Source organism: Dinoponera quadriceps, unplaced genomic scaffold, assembly GCF_001313825.1.
Source record: "Dinoponera quadriceps isolate SergipeBrazil2010 unplaced genomic scaffold, ASM131382v1 scaffold1069, whole genome shotgun sequence".
NCBI lineage: Eukaryota > Metazoa > Arthropoda > Insecta > Hymenoptera > Formicidae > Dinoponera > Dinoponera quadriceps.
In genome coordinates, this window is record NW_014555200.1 from 879,804 (window position 1) to 899,746 (window position 19,943).

The 19,943-nt window shown below is 51.9% G+C and overlaps 2 protein-coding genes across 5 annotated transcripts in view; one reads left to right on the forward strand and one right to left on the reverse strand.

The window, feature by feature from the left end:
* The window catches only part of LOC106743475 (RNA pseudouridylate synthase domain-containing protein 2-like), a 106,400-nt gene extending 90,142 nt beyond the window's left edge, over window positions 1–16,258 (forward strand). For all 4 annotated transcript variants that reach the window (XM_014617340.1, XM_014617339.1, XM_014617341.1 and 1 more), the window contains 3 exons: window positions 8,743–8,830; window positions 11,120–11,296; window positions 11,401–16,258. In XM_014617340.1, coding sequence (XP_014472826.1) covers window positions 8,743–8,830; window positions 11,120–11,296; window positions 11,401–12,177 — 1,042 coding nt within the window. In that variant the 3' untranslated portion in view covers window positions 12,178–16,258. The remainder of the gene's footprint in view (window positions 1–8,742; window positions 8,831–11,119; window positions 11,297–11,400) is intronic.
* A 143-nt stretch (window positions 16,259–16,401) lies between these two features.
* On the reverse strand, window positions 16,402–19,817 carry LOC106743476 (NADH dehydrogenase [ubiquinone] flavoprotein 1, mitochondrial). Its single transcript, XM_014617343.1, has 6 exons — window positions 19,707–19,817; window positions 19,457–19,527; window positions 18,369–19,037; window positions 18,058–18,290; window positions 17,787–17,990; window positions 16,402–17,715 (listed from the first exon to the last, which is right to left on the reverse strand). The coding sequence occupies exons 1-6, from the start codon at window positions 19,780–19,782 to the stop codon at window positions 17,529–17,531; spliced, it is 1,440 nt and encodes a 479-aa protein (XP_014472829.1). The 5' UTR covers window positions 19,783–19,817; the 3' UTR covers window positions 16,402–17,528.
* Window positions 19,818–19,943: the final 126 nt, after the last annotated feature.

A 19,943-nucleotide genomic window follows, 5' to 3' on the forward strand; every position in this document is an offset into this window, starting at 1 on the left:
CCCCCCCCCCCCCGCGAGATGACGGTCAGAGAACTATCAACTCGTAATTGTTCGCTCGTGAAACGAAGAAATGCGAAGGTTTCGTTCAAGCGGACACTTTCGGCGCGTCCTCGGAAATAATGGTCCCGCGACTCCTGCGGAGCGGACCATTTCAACGCCGGCAGTGCTCCGGCTCCATTTTTCAATTAATGCCCCGATGTACGCGATCGATGCTGCGGAATAACCCATCGAAAGACCCTTTGGCGAAAACTCGTGGGCGTGACGAGCGTCTCTCGTTGCCGGCCGTCGTTGCAGGATCTCGTCCTCCTACCTGGGGCGTTCCAGGGTGTACGTCCCTCCGGTGACGCGGGAAATTGGGTAGGATGATTCAATTAAGCAGAAGAGCCGCCTCCGTAGGTGAACGATCCGCTTCCGTCGGGCTGGCCGTGTAATTTCGCAGAAGGGAGGGGAAGAGAGAGAGAGAGGTCCCCGTCGATGCATTGGTAACGCGTCCACGTCCGCGAAGGATGTACGCCCGCCTCCATTTTCTGCCTTCCGCGCGATTAATCTTCCCCCGAAGCTTCTTTACAATATCGATCGCGCGACCGCCGTGAAAGCTTCGCGAAACGCAGCGGATGGTCCGTGATATTTGTTGAGGAAGTAACCGGTTAATATCCGCCTTTTGATGGACTCGGCCGGCACGAGCGGGGGTAATCAGCGCGAAGATCGATCGCGAAGACGCGTGCGTTGCTGCTGCGAGAGATGGAGCAAGGCCGTGCAAGGGGATGTTAATAATACGGTAACGCGGAGTAATGGAACATTAAGGCGACGACCGACGGCAGTCGAGCGGGGGACGCGAGGGGAATTTTCGCGAAAATTTCGCGGACAAGGCGAGACGAGGATAAATCAACATTAGCGGGTCAGAGAGAAAACTCGGGACTGTTGTTGCGCACACCTCGGAGGCCTCATGGAAATCGTGATCCGCACGATAAGACCGGGACACCTGCAGGCACTCCTTACGTGCTGCAGACACGAGGGTGAAGCGCAGAAGGAGGTGCCCGACCTCCAACCTCTGTCCCGATATCATCGTGCAACCCGGTCCACGCTAATAAATCAACCTGTCGCCGTGTTCGAGTCGCGCCCTCGACCCCCGACACGCTTCTCCGACACCTCCTCCTCCCCTCCCCCCCTGCGTCCACTCTCTCTCTCTCTCACCCCTTTAGCACCTGCGCTCGAGTCTTCTTCTTTTCTCGCTGCATCACGAGAGAATTGAGTAACTTTGCGTCACGCGTGCGTCGTAGAACGGACAAATATTTGTCCAAGTGCGCTCACACATTGGCGCGCGCGACACGATACGTTTCCGCGATTCTGAGGTATACGCGAGCGGGACAATTTGCGTTTATATTCGTCGAAACACGGTGTGTAATTGCGCGCGAATCATCTCGCGAAGATCGCGAGGAAATGCAATGAAGTAGTGGCTCCTGCGGGGAAAATAACCGTAGGACGGACAGCGCGATTTTTTCTCCTCTCGCCGTTGGAAGCCGCTCGTCATCCGCGAGCGTATAATTTGCGATAGATTAATCCTGGAGTGGATTTAGCGGTCTCGAGACGTAATTTGAAGTTGAAGGAGCCTGCGCCGTCTATTACGCGCGGGAAGCCACCGGTTCTCGTCTTACCGGCTTGTGTGTGTCCAGGAGCGCGCGACTAGCTACCTATGCATGCTCAAACTAATTGAGGATTCTCATGAAATTCTAATTTGATGCCTCGGCAACGTCGCGGGGGAGTCCGTGATGTCGCCTCCGTTGGCGTACATGCGCGCCTCTTCGCGTCTCGCGGCGAGTCACCTTCTTCATTTTTCCGAGCGAGTGTCGGAGGCCGCGTGACCGGTGTCGCGAAAAATCGCTTGTATAAAAGATAATGTCCGGCGGACACATCGACTCGTCGGGAATGCAAATCCGAGGAGAATGTCGCGGATTTAATTTCGCGATCGCTCATTTTTCATCACGACGACGAGTGAGATTAGCAACGAGCGAAAACGCACGCATCAGTCGTCGCTTCGTGACGCGACTTTCGGCCGGCGGAAATTGTCTCGCGAACTTAACAGACGCGCTAATAGATTACGACTGGCCGGGAGTGAAACGAAGTGAGGCTTCGGAGCGTTGACAACGACGATGTCGCGGCGTTTTTCGCGAGAGCGGAAACCCGCCTTAGCGTAACCGACAGTTTCAAACTGCAATTAACTCGGACCGTTTCTGCGACCCTTTATGTCAATTCTTGCTCCTTTCGCGGCGAGACCGACGCGAGCGTCGAGCACGGTGTCTGAATTCCCCGTGTTGGCTCTCTCTCTCTCTGTCTCGAAAGCGCATTTCGTCGGCGACGAGAGACCGAGATTCGTCCGCGGTCCGGCGGAGTTAGCGCGACCCATTCGCCGTTGAACTTAGCACAGGGGCCAAGTCTATCCCGCGGTCTGATCGTTCGATAATCGCTTTACGTCCGCGCCCGCAGTCCTTTGTGCCGCTGGGAAATTAAACTGCGATTCGGAATCGAGCTGTCTGTTTGGGCCTAACGAAGCGAGATGATCGCGTCGCTACTTCAGAAAGCTAATGAGGCCTGCGGTGGCAGGCTCGAAGAAGAGTCCTTCCTCCGGAGATAACAGGACGTTCGAATAATCGCATGCGCGATCGGGAGGATGTGTCGATCGGCCGCACGACATAGCGCGACTGCACCGGCAAGCTCGATATATTATTGGCCGAGATGCAACACGATTATTCGTATTATTATTTGTTATTAGATAAAACGGGGGGGAAAAGTGAGTATTCTCTTTGGGAAAATAATACGAAAGTAAATTATACTTGACTCGCATACAAAGACTCGCATGAAGAATAATGAGTGGTAGCGAAAATCTGAAGGCATTTTAAAACAAGTATCCACTTCGTCTGAGACAACCCTAAGAATATCACGGGATACGTAAAAGAAAAAAAATCAGTAACATCGGACATCTCATTTTTCTTAGCATGCACCAACGTTTGGATTGTGCTGGACTTCCCATGAAGTGTCCGACGTCGGGAAACTGAGGAAAGTGAACATTTCCTTATTTAGATATCTGAGCTGGGACGTTAAGCCTTATATAAATGATAATAAATCGGGACAGTCGATACGTTCGGTCGAAAAATTATGCGGAAACATCAGATCAGCCTACCAACCTCTTATTAACTGAGTGCTGAGATATCGTTGGATTCGCTGATAATCATCGCACAGTCCGATCATCGTCCAATATGAAAGCTTACGATTGTAATGTCGTCGGTAAGCGGATTCGCGCGAAAAATTTTGTTCTCCGCCCCCGGTGTGTGTATCGTAGACAGTCGACGCAGGGAGTAACGGGATTTTCTTCCTCCCAACTATCGTGGGTCGATAATGAGCGGAGATAATGACACGGGCGTAATTGATGGCCGGCCCGGTCGTTTGGTTCGCTCGCAAATCGCGGGAAGTCGATGTCGCCCGGTAGACAATTAACAGCCGGTGAAAGTCCATCCAGTTGGCCGATTTGTATCTCGGTAATCACGTTATTCGTTACACGATCTCTCGTCCCAATAGAACTTGATAGTTCGCACGGCTGGGCTCGAATGGTCACCGGCCGTTGGTCCTACGAGGGACACCCGAACGCTTTGACACATTAAAGCGTATTGTAGTGAATCGATGTTTCATGCATGAAGCTGTTAAGGGTTCCGCGGCGAGATAGCAGTGCTAAAGGAGGGATGTGTGTGTGTGTATGTGCGTGCGTGCGCACGCGTGTATTTGTATCGATTCCCGACAAAGGGGCGCGATTTCATCGAACTGATCGTCGATTGAAGGAGGGACCAACGAGAAATATAATAACGTTACAAAGTAATAATCATTAATCGTTTCGTGACAGTGTATCAGTGGGGGAAGTGTCTCCTGATCAATGCAGTTTCCCTCTCGCCTGAGTCGAGTCTTCAAACTCTCGGGTGAACTCCTCGAAGGGCCGCGTGTACGGAAGCCGCGAGAAACGGTCCCAAACGACAAATTGATACGATCGAAACGACGCTCGGGCTTTTTGCCGAAGCCTAATCACGCGCACCGATGATTCATTACGTAAAAGTCGATCGTCGGTGAATTCCCACGGCGGACTCGTTGATTTCGTTAGAATGTCGTTACCATAAATTTAGCCGAGCCGGCGAAATCCCCTCGGAAGTGGTTCGTTTCGCTTCGAAACGTGGAATGATAGTTACCGTGAAGCCAGATGCTCTCTCTCTCTCTCTCTCTCTCGCTCGCTCGCTCGCTCGCTCGCTCGCACGCGCTCTCGCCGCTGTTTCCCCGTTATGCTCGGTCGCTGCGAATCAACGGGGGCAGACCCCGAAACGATTATGTTCACTTATATATTAATTAGATTACGCGGCGGTCTGAGTGCATAATATGACGTACATTGTATGAACTGCTGACGCCGTTCCATGCGCAAATTATGCACACCGAAGCCGTAACGCCGCAGCTTTACAGGTGTTATTATCACGCGTAGATCGCGAATTCATGCGACCTTCGCTGCACTCGCAGATACCTTCATTCTCCTTTCATTTTTTCTTCTTTTTTTTTTTTTGCGGAACCGCGCGTGCATTGACGCGCGTATATAAGGAGGAGTGCAATCAAAGTCGTCGGTGAAAAAAATTCCTCTCGTCACTCAGGTCGCCAAGTGGAGAAATAAACGGTCGGATCGAACGGCGCGTACGAATATAGAATCACGCTCGGTAAACGCATCGATTGCGCGCGAGGGAGTGGAGAGTCAATATTATCCGGTTATAATGTAGAACTATATATAGAAATATATGTGAGAGAAATATACGGACATATATACGTGTATCACGTCCCGGGAGTCTCTGTGAGCATCAAACAGCGTGCCAAAAAGGCAAAGCGTAACGGAGGGACCTAACGAAAACGCAACTCCCGTGTACACGTCCCGCGAGCGTCGCGTATAATTCGCTTGGAATTTAGAATCGGTAAAATAAACACCGGGGAAAATTAGACGGAAAATATCGAACGCACGTGCGTCAACGTCGATTACGGCATCGCGCGTCGGTGCAGAGAGTCAATATTATTCAATTATATATAGAACCACCTATATAAACTCGGCGGTGGTGGTGGGCGGCGATGGCGGTGGAAAATTTGCCGAAATTCGCTATAAAATAATTTACAATTTGCTTTCTCAATTTCGCCAAGTTTATGGTCAAACATTGCTCACCGACGATACCGCCGGTGGAAAATGTCCGGTTGAAACAATCGCGCGCGTGCTGTAACAATCGCCCGGCAGGCTTTCCCGCGGTCGACGGTTACAATTAACTCGCGTATATTTCCTATTCGCGCGACCGTATCAAAACACGTCGAAATGATGAGAGAATTAACACCCGTGCGACGTTGGCACGCTGAATTTCGGTTAATTGCTCGAGGTACCAACTCGCGAAGATCGTGCGCGCGCGAGCGGTAAATAAAGCAAATTTCGCAAGTGATAGACGCGCACGCATCGTCGTTCAATCGTCGTCGGCGCGCGTCATTCTGATACTCTCGATATTATGAATTTAACACTTGTCGCAATTATTTTCACACGCACAAGTAAATGTCTACTCATAGGAAGGAAATACCACATATACATTGTATACAGTCGATTGTATTTCTACCTCTACTAAATACTCGCCAAGGAGTAACCATTTTACTTGGATCGAGCAAATATCGCTTGAACGGCAACACTTTTTCCCCCGGTGATGGGATCGAATTTCGACGGTGTTTTGAATCCTAGTTCTCCGTTTCTTTATTATGGATTGAAGCATGGTTGTTCGACATTTAATTTCCCGCTCTCAATTCCCTATATTCGATTCTTTGTTTCTTATTCTCCTTTTATTGTATCCGAGCCATTAAGCGTTGGAAAGTGTTGTGACGGGGGATTGACGGACGCTTGCCTCCCGGCGTCTAGACTGGTGCGAATCCAGCCTAACGCGCCCGTTGATTGCCGCTCGTCCGCTCGCAGAATGCCTTTTCGCAATTCGCCGACTATCGCGGCCGGCCGATCCGAAAATAAATCGGTCGCCTTTCCGCCCAAGTAACAACAATTCCCCGCGCCTTTCGGCCCCGCAAATAATAGCATTACTTAGCCGTGTGCCGCGGCAGTCCGCGCGTTTGTCAACGCGCGCGCGCGTATATCTCGCGGACGGTGAAAAGCGTGCGTGTCACATCGGCATGTGACCCGCGTGTTAAATTTGGAAGGCGCACTTGGGACGCTCGGGTCGACCGACGTGCGGCACGCAAACCGATTGTGATGTCGCACCTTGCAAATGTCACGCGAGATACAACGCGTCATCAACATGGGCGCCAACCGCGGCCCTCGAATCCGATTCTTCGGTCGATCGATAGTATTTCGCCGCAAAATCCCGTTGCACGGGCTCGAGAGAGAGAGAGAGAGAGAGAGAGGATACTTCGAACGCAATCAGGACGGGTCGATGCGGTCGTGCATATTTAATTCGAGGCTGCCTCTCCGATGACTCGATAATTATTCGTTACTTCATATGTTGATCCGATAAATAGAGAATGAGCAGCGGCGCCTGTTCGGAGAGAGCAGCTCGCGATCGGAGTTAATAAGGGATGAGCAATGGAGCGGAGTCCAGGGGCGACGGCGCATCTGAAACGGTTGCCAGCTAAATATAGGAATAAGAGAATCGTAACGTTACACTTCGCGTGTGTTATTCGACGCCACCTCGACGGGACGGAATGCTACATGATTTAATGCTCCCTTTATGTGTCGCGCGCTTCGAAATTCTGTCGCGAACTTTAAGGCACGGCGGGAGGTCGCGCGCGCGAGCTCGTTTACGGGTATGCACGGGGTATGTACGTGTGCACGTATGTGTTTCTGTGTGCACTGTGAAGATACTTTGAAAGCGGCGGACCGAAATGTTGGAACGGAGAGGTGATTTACGAGACGAAAGCGATTTATCGCTTTTCGTTTCTGAGGTTGCATAATATCGCGTCAGCCAATTGGAAGATAGGAGTTGCTCATTCTCGGTTTTCGTGCCGTGGCACACGGTCGTCCGTTCTTTTCTTCTTCTTCTTCTCTTGCATCACCTCGCGCCATCCTAAACCATTCTTCGGGAAGCGTGCAGGAAGAAACGCGCCGAATAAAAGGACGCGGCGACGGCACTGTGAATTACGTGCTTCAGGATAAGTATCCACCCGTAATTATCTGTTGCCCGTCGTTCTTCGCTTTCCACTTTGAAAGGGGAAGTACAGGGGAAAAGGCACGCCACCTAATTGATAGAGAGCAATGCTAAAACATTAGAATAGAAAATGCGTGACTAACATTGTTGGTTTTATTAATGTTATGCACGTGATAATGGGCTCGACTAGGCGGTCACAGACGTAACGATCTTGGTCGCTGTGTTACATTAATTAGATTGTGGATAATTGAATTGTGCTGCTATCCGCCGGGAAGGTGCATTTTCAGAGAGCGAGTACAGCCGTGGAACGTCGCGAGTATGTGCCCTCGATCTATATTTCCACGTTATGCCGTCTTTCGCGATCTATTGCGCTACCGTGTCGATCCGCTGCGAAGCAATTCGCGCGACAATAGAACTAATAAACGATGCATCGATTTGCGATTAGTTTCTGCGAGAAAACGCGTCGCTGCGTACACACACGCACACACACCTCTTTCCGTGATGTTGCAATTTGCAAAGTTCACGGACATCTTGCTCTCGCGAATTGAATTCTGTTTGTCACGTGTTTTATCCGATATTCCCGGCTGTCTTCCATCGCGAACGTCATTTATCGTGAACGCGGCACTTTGCAAAGTGACGGAAAAAGATTTCGCAAATTCAATCTCCACGCGCCGAAGGCTTCTCTCTCTCTCTCTCTCTGTCTCATCCTTTTCTCTCCTCTATTCTGTCTTTTTCTCTATCGTCCGTAGAGGTCTCCTTATCGTTTGTGAATAGAATGCACTGCATAGGACGTCTGTGCGCGCACAGTAGGTGCGAACATGGTATTGTGAAGTGGAAATGCATTAGGTAGATGGAACACATAATTGGAGCCGCCGCGCGCATGTACCCACTTCTTCTTCTTCCTCTGTTTTTCTTTCTTTCCTTTTTTTTCCTCTTTTTTTTCTCCTCTCCTTCAGTTCTCTCTTTTTCTCTCATCGGCGTGCCGTCTCCTCACTTTCTCTCTTCTCGATGTCCTTCGCCATTAAACCCGTTCACCTCAACGTCAGATAAAAGCGTGTTTCGCGCGACCCGTTTTTGCGCGCGTTTGTATGGGAACACCGCCGAGCGGTGCGTGACTTTCGTGGCGCGTTTATGGTCGGATAATGTTGCAATCGACCCGGGCTTTCGTGAATCGGAATCACGATAGCATCCCTCGACCGCAACGAGCGAGAAATTCACCGGTCCGGTGTTAAAACGCGCCGAGTCGCGCCGATAAGCGGAGACTGCGGGGTTATCAATTGGCGATCGCCGCCGGCGTTTCTCGACGTTACAGTAATTATCGGTCGGACTTTATTGCCGGTTAGCTGCGTCGAGTCGATCGACAGCACTTCCCACGAACTACCTGCTATCTGCTGCACAATTGACGCGTATGTGTATGTGTATGTGTGTGTACGAATGTGTGCGCGTACGCACGAATACGTGCGTACGGATGAGCCTGCGTCCACGTGCGCGAGATGTGTAAGTGCAAACGGAGCAAAGCCACGTTAAGCTGGTTGCGATTGGTGTGTTGCAGACACGAGGTGCCTGTCACCTCGGAGCCGATCACGGTGATACACATGGACGAGGACGTCGTCGTGGTCAACAAGCCCGCCTCCATCCCTGTAAGTGGTGTACTGCCAGAACTGTACTGCCAGAAACAGAAAAAGAAACAAACAGTGTTTGCCGTACTGTCTCACCGAGACACATATGCATGCACACATTCACGTCGTGATCCTCGCATGACAATTCTTCGGGACGATCAAACCGCTTCGCAGCTCTTGAGATCGCGCACTTCCTCGTCGCTGCGCTCCCAGAAGCTGTTCTTATGCACTAACCGCTTTTATTAAAATTTATTCCTAGAACACGCTCCTAAAGTTAGAGTCCATTACCGTCGAATTTAGAGAGAGAGAGAGAGAGTGAGAGAGAGAGAGTAGTCCCCGCGGGGACCTGTTTCTTTTGTCTTTTTTCTCCCGCACCCCGCTAATGAAGTTCCGCCGTCGCTTTATCTAAATATATACCCGAGTGTTTCCCCGGAATGAATACACCGCGCCGACTACACACCGAAGCGCGGACTTTCGCTTCTTTACCACCGCGTCGGCTTTCCGATTTCGCCGGTGTGTTCCTTGGACGCGAGTGCGATAAACGCGACTAAATCGCCGCTAACGAGTCGTTTTTCGAACTGCAGCCAACAGCGCGGTTAACGGAGGCGAATGTCAAGGGTCTTAACGAGCTCGCCGTTTTAAAATGCAACGTTTCGGCTCGCGTCGGCCTCGGGAGGTGGGGGTCTCTCTTGACATTTCCGGACCCGATGAATGAGAGAGAGGTGGGGAGGATGGGGGGAATGAACGTGCGACAATGAACGGAAGGAAAAGAGGGAAAAAGGGGGGGGGGAAAATGAGAGGGAAAATTCGCGGAAACATTCGCGTAAACGTTTTGAAGTCGCGAGACGGCACGGACTACCAACAACGGCCGCGGGCGCGCGAATAAAACTCACCATTAAAATGTTAATCGTGCGCGTTACGCCCGCTCGCAAATCACGGACAATTTATTCCGCGCTATTACTGCCGTTTGCGATAATGTCGGGCTCCATGGACGGTCGAGCTCTAGTGGAAACGCATAAAGGACAAGAATACCGTTTCGTGGCGCATGTGTAATGCAATCCCGCCCAAGCCCGGCGCGTTGGAGACTCTCGTCGGTATCGGTGATTCATTGGCGTAACTAACGGTTAAGGTAAAAGGCTTTCTGGTTGGAGAAAGCCGAGTGGCCTCCCTTCTTTTTCTTCTCTCTCTTCCTTCTTTATTTCAACAGCGTCGATGTCAATTATTTCGCTCCGCGGTAATCTAAAGTGCGCAACAGTGTACACATGTTGGGGAGATAAAGCGTGAGTCTTCGAAAAGCGGGATAACTCCGCGAGATTGATGCCCCCCCATTCTCTCTTTCTGTCTCCTCGTTTTCTCGTCGCTCCTTTCTCATTCCTCCTCCCGCGCTTTCGACAGCCGTTCGGTTACGTCGCGACGGTGATTTCGAAAATCCGTCTCATTCCGCTCGCTGGAAGATGTGAGACGAGAGGAGGCGGTCTCGCGCGCGATTAACACAGCGCGTATACTCTCCGTTGGCTGGCGAGGAGCCGGCCGGCCACTCTCTTCAAATGTCATCGAATGCACGGCGCGTCGTCCGGGGGTCGTTAACAAGAGCTTGCGCAACGACCGCCGGGCATTAATGCAAAAATAATCCGATGCACAAGTGCCCGCGCGGCGCATAAGCGACTTAATGGTCGCTTTCTCAAGTACCTCTCTTCTAGCCTGTCTGGCTGCCTGCCTGCCTAACCTGCCTGCCTGCCTGCCTACTTGCGAGAGAAGAGGCCGGGACTGACCTCCGGTCAGTCGATTGGTCGAATTAATTTTCGCGTGCGGACGTCGGGACGTTACGCAATTGCGATTCGTCGCGACGCCGATTCGCTGTTACACGGCTTCGGAGAAACTCCGGCGATAAAGACGTCCCGGAGGGAGATTATCGTTAATAAATGATGGAAAAGTTCTAATTACGTAGTTGGGTATTTAGTTTGAAGATGAAAAGAAAATAGAACGCGCGGGACGCGTCAGCGGCAGCGTTTACACGCGTGACAAATCGTTGTTCGCCGGCGTTGCGAAGCCGAGCCTCCGGAATTTCCGTGGCCTTTAATCGTCGAAATTAATTTCGGATTATCGGTGTCGGTGCGCCGTTATTGCGCCGCTGTTCTGACGGACGCGCGCGGACGCCGCTGGCTGTACCTGCAGATCCGTGGCTGGTCATAGCGCGATTCGAAAGTTCCGCGAGACCGCGGAAAATTCAATTCTAACCCAAGCGATAAGGCTTGGGAAGGAGAGTGAAACTGATGATGACCGTTCGAGAACCGTTGCTTGTGGTCGCAGGTGCACCCGTGCGGCCGCTACCGGCACAACACCGTGGTCTTCATCCTGGCGAAGGAGTACAACTTGAAAAACCTCAGGACCATTCACAGGCTGGATCGACTCACCAGCGGTATCCTTCTGTTCGGCAGGACGCCGAAGAAGGCGAGGCAGATGGAGCACCAAATAAGAAATCGACAGGTCGGTTGCGTAAGCGCATTCTGCTGCTGCGGGAAAAACCGGCGCGGCTCACCGGAATCGTGCGGCAACGAGGACGACGTTGGTAATGCGTGTGCACGTTTCAGGTCCACAAGCAGTACGTGTGTCGAGTGGAGGGCGAGTTCCCCGAGGAGGAGGTGATCTGCTCGGAGCCGATTGAGGTCGTCTCCTACAAGATTGGCGTCTGCAAGGTCTCCGAGAAGGGCAAAGATTGCATCACCCGTTTCAAGCGTCTCAGCTACAACGGCAAGTCGTCCGTGGTGCTCTGCAAGCCGCAAACCGGACGTATGCATCAGATCCGCGTCCACCTGCAGTATCTCGGCTATCCGGTGGTAAACGACCCGCTCTACAACCACGTGGTCTTCGGCCCGCACAAGGGTAAGGGCGGCAACATCGGCAAGACCGACGAGGAGCTCGTGAGGGATCTCATCAGTATTCACAACGCCGAAAATTGGCTGGGCATGGATGGCGACTCGGAGATGAGTCTGTTCAAGCCGAAGCTGGAGATGGAAGAGCGGATGCTGAGCTCCGCCAACGACAAGGACGGCTCTTCACCGTCGTCCACTCCGGGTCTGCTCGAAGACGAGCAGCAGCAGCAGCAGCCGCCGCAGCAGGAGCAGCTGAAAGCCTCGAAAGTCACCGTGGGAACCCAGACGGGCTCGGAGCCGCCGGACTCGAGCTTCGCCAACGACAAGGTCACCGTCGACCCGCACTGCTACGAGTGCAAAGTTAAGTACAGGGACCCGAAGCCCTCGGACCTGGTGATGTATCTGCACGCGTGGCGTTACTGCGGACCGGGATGGGAGTACGAGACGCCGCTGCCGGCGTGGGCGGCCAGCGACTGGACCGGCGACGATCGATAGTTCCGACGTGATCGAGGCTGATCCGCGCGGATTCCTCGGCGAGTCGTCGTCGCCGAGTCTCGAACCCCCTTTTGATATCCTTACCCCGTGCCTTCCATCCGCCAACGAGCGATCTTGACCATCACATACACGCAAATACACGGATCATTTTCACAGACAGACACACACACCACGAGTATACAGTTACATTCTCCTACAACTCGGCCGTCGGATTCCTCGGGGCTGCGATCCGAGAGAAATGGGATTGCGGGAACAATCTCGTCGCTCGATTTGCATTTCTGCACAGCTCGCCGCGACGATATATGGTGTTATCGCGCGACGCCCGGCGTCGTTATCGCGCGACGTTCGTAGAGCGAACGGTGAAACGATTCGCGGCCGGTCGCTCGCACACGTATCAACGCGGCAGAAATGCACGTTAGCTCTCGCGAGACGGGTCCGCTCTCGTTTCGTCGTACGTTCTGGCAGGGATCCTCCGTTCTCGGGCCGCCGGCGACTTCTCGCGCGAGAGATATCAACCGAGACGACGCTACCGCGCGAATTAATCACAGCGACAAAAGACAACGTTGTTACCGATCCTTACGTTTAAACCCTCGCACTGTCCTGATTCTGGCAGCCAAATAATAAATCAGATCGTCGTTATTGTTAGTTTTGTCTCGCTGCTCACGCAGCGCTTCCAGCTTTCTCAATCGCGCGCTGCTCCTCCCTCCCAACCCCCGTGTAAACCCCCGAGCGACACCTCGCCGCAACCCAGTTAGGCCGCGGCGTGTGAAATCCGAGTGCGAGTCGTCGCGACGGCTGTTCCTGCAAACTCCTTTCTCGCCCGCCTGTGACAGCAGCCTCGTCCTGCGCGAGCAGTCGGCGCGTTACAAATCGCGCAGGAGCTTCGTCGTCTCAGCTTCCGGTGGATACCTTTGTGTTTCACGACGTTAGCGGGACTCGTCTTTCATCGGTGCGTCGCGAGCGAGTGACTTTGACTTTCGCTCGGTGGAAAGACCAGCGCGATTCCTTGCTCCAACGAATCGCCGTAGCGCTGCGCGAGAGACAAATGTTGCTGAAAAACGCGATAGTCCCGGCCGCTTTTATGAGCAGTCGGTCAAAAAGTCACTGCCACTGGAGCGCGAGAGACGCCCTTCTCCCCTTCGCGCAGCACACGCGAAGATTGATGCATCCGTCGGAGATGGCTCCGATGGATCGTATCGTTCATCTTGATTTATGACGTACGAGAAACGCGGAGAGTCGCCGATCTTTTCTATTTCTACGAGTATAGTCACCGACGCGCGCGAACAAACGTGTTGTTACCCTCCCCCCCCCTACGTTTCGCGGGATCTCGCGGGACACTTTGATTCACGGCGGATACGCTCGAGGATTTATTTTTTTTTCGCCAAATTCCAGCGCGCGGACGCCTTTATCTAAGAATAAATTGCGCGCACGTTTCGCTTAACCGGCGCGATCTCGAGAGATGCTGCCGCTCGCGCGGTAGATTTTACGTCAGCCTCCGACCCGGAAATCGACTTTGGTGGCAGAGCGGATCAGTGATATCGATTATATCCGACGGTGGTGTTGCTTTTGGCATTAAATCGCCCCGGCACTTGGGCCTGACGAGAAAAAGAGAGTCGGGACTAACTAGGAGATAAATTTATCTCGCGGCGCGGCAGTGCGCCCCGGAAAGCGAGTTCGACGAAGCCCTGCGACTTTGTATCATCGTGTACTAGTGTTTATCGTCAATATATCGTTGTGAAAGATTCCGTAAGTGTCGAGAGAGAGAGAGAGAATGTGTGTGTATGAGAGAGAGAGAGATACGTCGGATTAATCGTGTATAACGCTATTAGAGAAACTCTCGGATACGTTAACATCGCATTTCTCTCGGTTGCTCAGCGTCGTCCTATGCGCTCGTCCGATTCCACGGGATATCGTCGACCGACAGCTAATCGTCGTATCCTCGAGAGATCGGGGCGCAAGGTAATCAGCATTGTTTCCCATGCCACGCCGATCACCATTCTCCATTGAGGAAGACCCGCTCCCATTCACACGTGCGTAGTCTCGCACGGTTTCGAGAACAAGCTCCTTGAAACGACCGCCAGGAAGAGAGGAGACGGTGGAGGTGGTGGACGTATCCTCCGTGGCACAGGTAGGGGACTGACGTGGGGGAACCGCGACAGAAGCGCGCGTCTATTTTTATGGCAGATGTATATACGGAAGGGGAAGTGTGGTGGCGCGTGTCCAGCGGCAGGGCTCTCCAACAATAAGCGTGATCTTGCCGGACGACAGCCAATGATCATGCCAAAGAGCGAGCGAGCGAGCAGCGAGCTTTCAATCATATCGTGCACATTTCTTCTCGCGCCGGCCTCGAGAGAAGCGAGCACGGTCACACTGAAAAATGAATTGAATCCAACCGACAATGGGCGAGCGTACGCCTTTTCGTTCGAAGGAGACCGTGTTAGAACTTCCACTCGACGATGTTACATACAACGCATGTTATATCGCACTTATATCGTTGAGTGAGAAAGTATAACACGTCGGTTCGCGTTTGCCGAGAACTGTCCAACCAGGCTGATTTTTCAGTGGCAGGCCGGCCGGTCGGCGACAAGGTGTTCTGCAACCAAGTACAATCGCGAGCGAGTGAAATGCGAGGAGAGCGCCACATTATTTTATTACGGAGTCGCGCGGAAACCGATTTGCGCGAGCCGTCCGCTCGATTCTCGTCGGGGGGCTCGAACGACCCTTTAGCGGCGCCGAAGGCGACAAAAGCCGTCGTCGCGCACTTGTCTCTCGCGTGACGTTGAAGAAGCTAGCTACCGCTCCACCACACATACACACACACACACACACACGGCGAGGTCTGTTTTGCGTCACGCGGATAACAACGCGCGAGAACAGCGGACGGGATACGCGGCAATCGGGTAACAAAACACGCCGCGCGGTCTTTAGCTTGTATTTAGCGTCGGTTCGTTAAGTCGTGAGCAGTGATGGGAAGTGATCCAGACGCGATTGGCGAAACGTGCGATACGATACAATAATCCCCTCGCGCCGTCGTCGTCCAGGATGGAAGCGACGACGATGACGACGACATTTATCTTCCAACTTGCGCCTCCAACGGTGAGACTCTACTTCGCTTTTCTGACGGGGCCAACTTACGCGCGACGTGTCTGGATGTTCGCTCAGGGGTGATTTTTTCCTACCGACGAGTGCTATTGATTCGCGATCTCATCGTCGCGTGTGTACACCGCGATAACACAAGTATGTATTGACGAGAGCGTAAGTTTAAGTTCGTACTGCCGCAACAAGCTGTCGATTTATATTGAAGATGCATACGCGGTTGAGTTTGCCGAATATACATATATATAAATATATATATATTTTTAGAATAGGAGTTTCTCCACAATCTCTGATTTAGAGCGAGCGCGTGAAAATCTAGTACGACAGCTGCTTTCGGGTCTGGCTGGCGTGTAGTTATTACCATAGATCGCAGATAGATATCTTTTTAATATAGAAAGATTCTCCACACGGGATCAAAATATAGGCCGCAGAGAGAGAGAGAGAGAGAGAGAGAGAGACGCAGTTGCGTATTAATTAAATATTAACGCGCGTATTGAGGCTTAATAAATTGACCGCAGCGCGTCTACGCAGAGAGAAAGGAAAATACGTTAGTGCCTAAAAAACGTTCGAGGAACATGACACGTTAGTACTAGATATTTTTTCAATCTAGAGCGATCTAGAGCACGAGCACCTGCGAGCACTCGGGACAAACCAATCTTGCCATCACTGCCCGCGAGAATCGTTAATACGGGAAAGCGGAAATAAGGGAGAACGTAATAAGGGCGACGTGCGATGAAAGAAAATGGGTTTGGCGGATATATATATATATATATATATGTGTGTATGTGTATACATAGGAAGAGAAGGAAGAAGGGACATGGGGGAGGGAGAGAGAAAAGAGAGAGATAACAAAACGGACCTATCATAAAAGACAGTGTGTGCGCTTACTAACTCAACCGGGACAGCTCGGCCTCCGTCAGTGAGCTGTTCCGAACGTAACGGCTAGCTTAAATCTATTATTTAAGTAATTAAATAAAAAAAAAGGCAAAAAAGAAATATGGTAATTTCGAAACCGGCGAAAAAGACAGTTGCGATTTTAATGACGCTTAGAAAGTGAGTGAATGAGAGAGCGAGAGAGAGAGAGAGAGAGAGAGAGAGAGAGGAGAGATATCGGTCTGTGGGAACGAGTGTGTGTGCTTTTGTATATATTGTATACGCACATTGTACCGTATATAAAACCACATCATTATCTGTACCGTAGTCGGCGGAACGTTAGTCGCTAGTGAATTCTCTTGTATAATGAACGAATAAATGCAAAGTATCGTTCGATATAAAAACTGGCGGCAGATATTTTCACGGAGCACCATCACCGTCCCGCCCGGCCGGCGGAAACGTCGGCGTTTCGTTCGAACGTAAATACCCGGCGATCGCATGCATGATTCATGGACAGAGGCGGCTCGCTTCACTTCATTTCCGCCGAGGTGCGTTCGGCAAAAATATTTTCCACTCGATATCGTTTATTCCGCCGCTCCATTCTGCATAATACAGCGTCGAACGCCATTAAGCGTATACCTCAGGTGGCGTCTTGCGGCAACAGCAGCAGATATAATTTCCACATAAGCCGTACGAGTGATACTAGATGCGCGCGGCTATCTGCATCGGACTGCTGCGCGGAAGGTGAATATTGATCTTGGCTCTAAGTAAGTTCGGCCAACACTCGAAAGGTAAAATCCAATTTTCTCGTATCCCGTTGCGTACGATCCGCGTCGTTTCTCTCCGGCAGCGTGTATTTTCCCAAGAACCCGTCGGCGCGTTGTACATTCTCGCGTCGGCGAATAAAGTGGATCGCTCTCGTGGGATCCGCGAGAGGAATAGAACAGACCCGATGTATCGATTTTCCAGCGATTAACGCGCCACGGAAATGATCACTGGTCCCCGGCAACGATTCACTGCATCGACTACGCGAGATTTCGCCGAACTTGCTCTCCTCCGTGAACGCGTGTTACTCGATCTAATTTTCGTTTCCACCCTTCCAAGGAATATATTTAAGCGCGCAATCTACATACATACATCTATGTATATATGTGCACAAATATGCCCGAGTTCTCTTCTTACGTTGATTTTATTAAGGTCGAACCGCCGGCGGACGTTGCGCCGGGCTCGAAGGACACTGTTACATGAGAATCGCGACTATGTTCATTTATATATACAGCGAGAATAAATATAAAATCTTACAGGGACCGCCCTCTAGTGTGTCGTCTCTTTCTCTGCGATTATACCTATCTAGTCTCCGTTTCTACTTCTCGTAGGATTTTTCAGCCGGACGCGGCTTGCTTCTGCTGCTTCATGCGAGCCTCGATCTCCGGCCTGAAGTGTCTGATCAGACCCTGCACCGGCCACGCGGCGCCGTCCGCCAGCGCGCAGATCGTGTGCAGCTCGATCTGCTTCGTCAGTTCCCACAGCATGTCTATCTCGTGCACCTCGGCGTTACCATCCGCGAACCTGCGAGGATGATATCGCGGTGATAAAACCGTCGAGAGAGAGGGGTGAATCGATGTAACAAATTTGCCTACCTCTTGAGTATCTTGTACATCCAGCTGATACCCTCGCGGCAAGGCGTGCATTGACCGCAAGACTCGTGCTTGTAGAAGCTTATCAGACGGGTGATGGCCTTGATTATGTCCGTTTGTTTGTTCATCACGATCACCGCGGCCGTGCCGAACGCGCTCTGCACTCGGATGAGGTCATCGAAGTCCATCAACACGGTATCGCATACGCTACGCAAGACACATTTTCATCGTGACTCTCGGCGAGTGAGATCGTCGCTCGAGACCGGTCGGTTACCTCTTGGGAATTACGGGGGTGGAAGAGCCTCCGGGAATGACGCCCAGCAAATTGTCCCATCCGCCGATCACACCGCCCGCGTGCCTCTCGATCAGCTCCTTCAGCGGGATGGACATTTCCTCCTCCACGGTGCACGGATTGTTCACGTGACCGGAGATATTGAAAAGTTTCGTGCCCTGATTGCGCGGCCGTCCGAATGAGGCGAACCACGCTCCGCTTCGCCGGCAGATCGTCTGCAAGTACGACATTGTTCAGTTAACAGAGAGAAAATTCATCGCGAGATTTACTTGGAAAGCCATCGGCTGCCGTACAGGCGCCACTGCTACTGTCTCCACGTTGGTGACGGTCGTCGGGCAGCCGAACAAGCCGACGTCCGCCGGGAACGGCGGCTTCAGCCTTGGCTTGCCTTGCTTGCCCTCTATCGACTCGATCAGAGCGGTCTCCTCGCCGCAGATGTACGCGCCCGCTCCTCGCTGCACGAAGATGTCGAAATCGTAGCCGGAATTGCAGGCGTTCTTCCCGATCAGACCGGCCTGATAAGCCTCGGCTATGGCCACTTGCATGTTGGACGCCTCGTTGTAAAACTCGCCGCGTATGTAGATGTAAGCGGCGCAGGCTCCCATGGCGCGACCGGCGATCAGGCAACCCTCCACGAGCTTGTGCGGGTCGTGACGCAGAATCTCACGGTCCTTACAAGTTCCCGGCTCGCCCTCGTCGGCGTTGATCACCAAATACTTGGGCCTGCCGTCCGACGGCTTGTTCATGAAGGACCACTTCATGCCGGAAGGGAAACCAGCACCACCGCGGCCTCTCAGCCCGGAAACCTTGATCTCGTTGATGATCCAGTCGGCACCCTTCTCCAAGATCTCCCTAGTCTTGTACCAATCGCCACGGCTCAAAGCACCCTTCAGCCTCCAGTCGTGTCTGCCGTAGAGATTCGTGAAGATACGATCTTGGTCGGACATTGGTGAACCTTGTTTCTATGAAAGGAGAACGTAAAGATGTCAATAATGCAAGCGATCCATCCTTTCGGCTGAGTTGGCTGCACTAGTTCAAGAAATTTGCGTATACTGAAGTGTGAGAATCCCATATGTACCCTTCAATGTGTACGTCTATTTGTCGAACTAGTGCAGCCAATTCAGCTGAAAAGAACAGGCCAACGGTCTGTTTTCTGTTTCTGAACTAGGTTGCATATTTTACCGTCAGAACCAGGCAAGTATATAACTAAGTATTGAAGGAGGGGGGGAAGGAACAAAGTTCCGGCGCAAACCTAGTTCAGGAACAGAAAATCCGGTATCTCGGGTAATATCAGTCCCATTGGTCTGAGGACCTTAGTCAAGAGAGAGGACTGCAACCAAGATGACAATGGAAGAAGTCCAATGTTGAGGGAGAGTCTCACCTTTCCTTCGGGAGCAGCATCGGCGAGAGTTCTCTGCTGCTGCTGACTGCTCACAGCCGATCCGAGGAGACCTTTAAAAAGTGTGAATTTATTTAATTACATAACCTTGTCACGTTGAATATGTCGTGGCGGATGAAATAGTGGCTGGGGGAATACACGTGCCAACACTTGCTCGTCACCTTGTCGTTGCGGGATAAAAACGGGCGGCAATACAGAGATTCCCGATGATGCACGAATGCCCAAAACTCACCCAATTGTCTCCCCGGAATCCGAAAACAACGCACTATGGCACTCGCCATTTTGCAGCTGGTCGCCAACGAGAGCATCCGAGAGAGACCTGAGATTTGTACTCGATCGGTAAAGTGAGAGTATCGACTACCGGTACTTTCAATTACGTGTCAGCGTTAAAGACGAATTGTACAGAAATTACAAGTAGTCATTTCAGCGGCAAAATTGCGTTGCCGGATAAGCCTGAAGATTACTCTTG

Bases quoted from the DNA above. Each gene is read 5' to 3' on its own strand.
- LOC106743476 (XM_014617343.1), bottom strand. From the start codon at position 19,782: ATGCTCTCGTTGGCGACCAGCTGCAAAATGGCGAGTGCCATAGTGCGT. The intron at 17,991-18,057 runs GTAACCGACCGG...TGTCTTGCGTAG, and splicing joins ACCCCCGTAATTCCCAAGAG to CGTATGCGATACCGTGTTGA. The intron at 17,716-17,786 runs GTAGGCAAATTT...TCATCCTCGCAG, and splicing joins ATGTACAAGATACTCAAGAG to GTTCGCGGATGGTAACGCCG.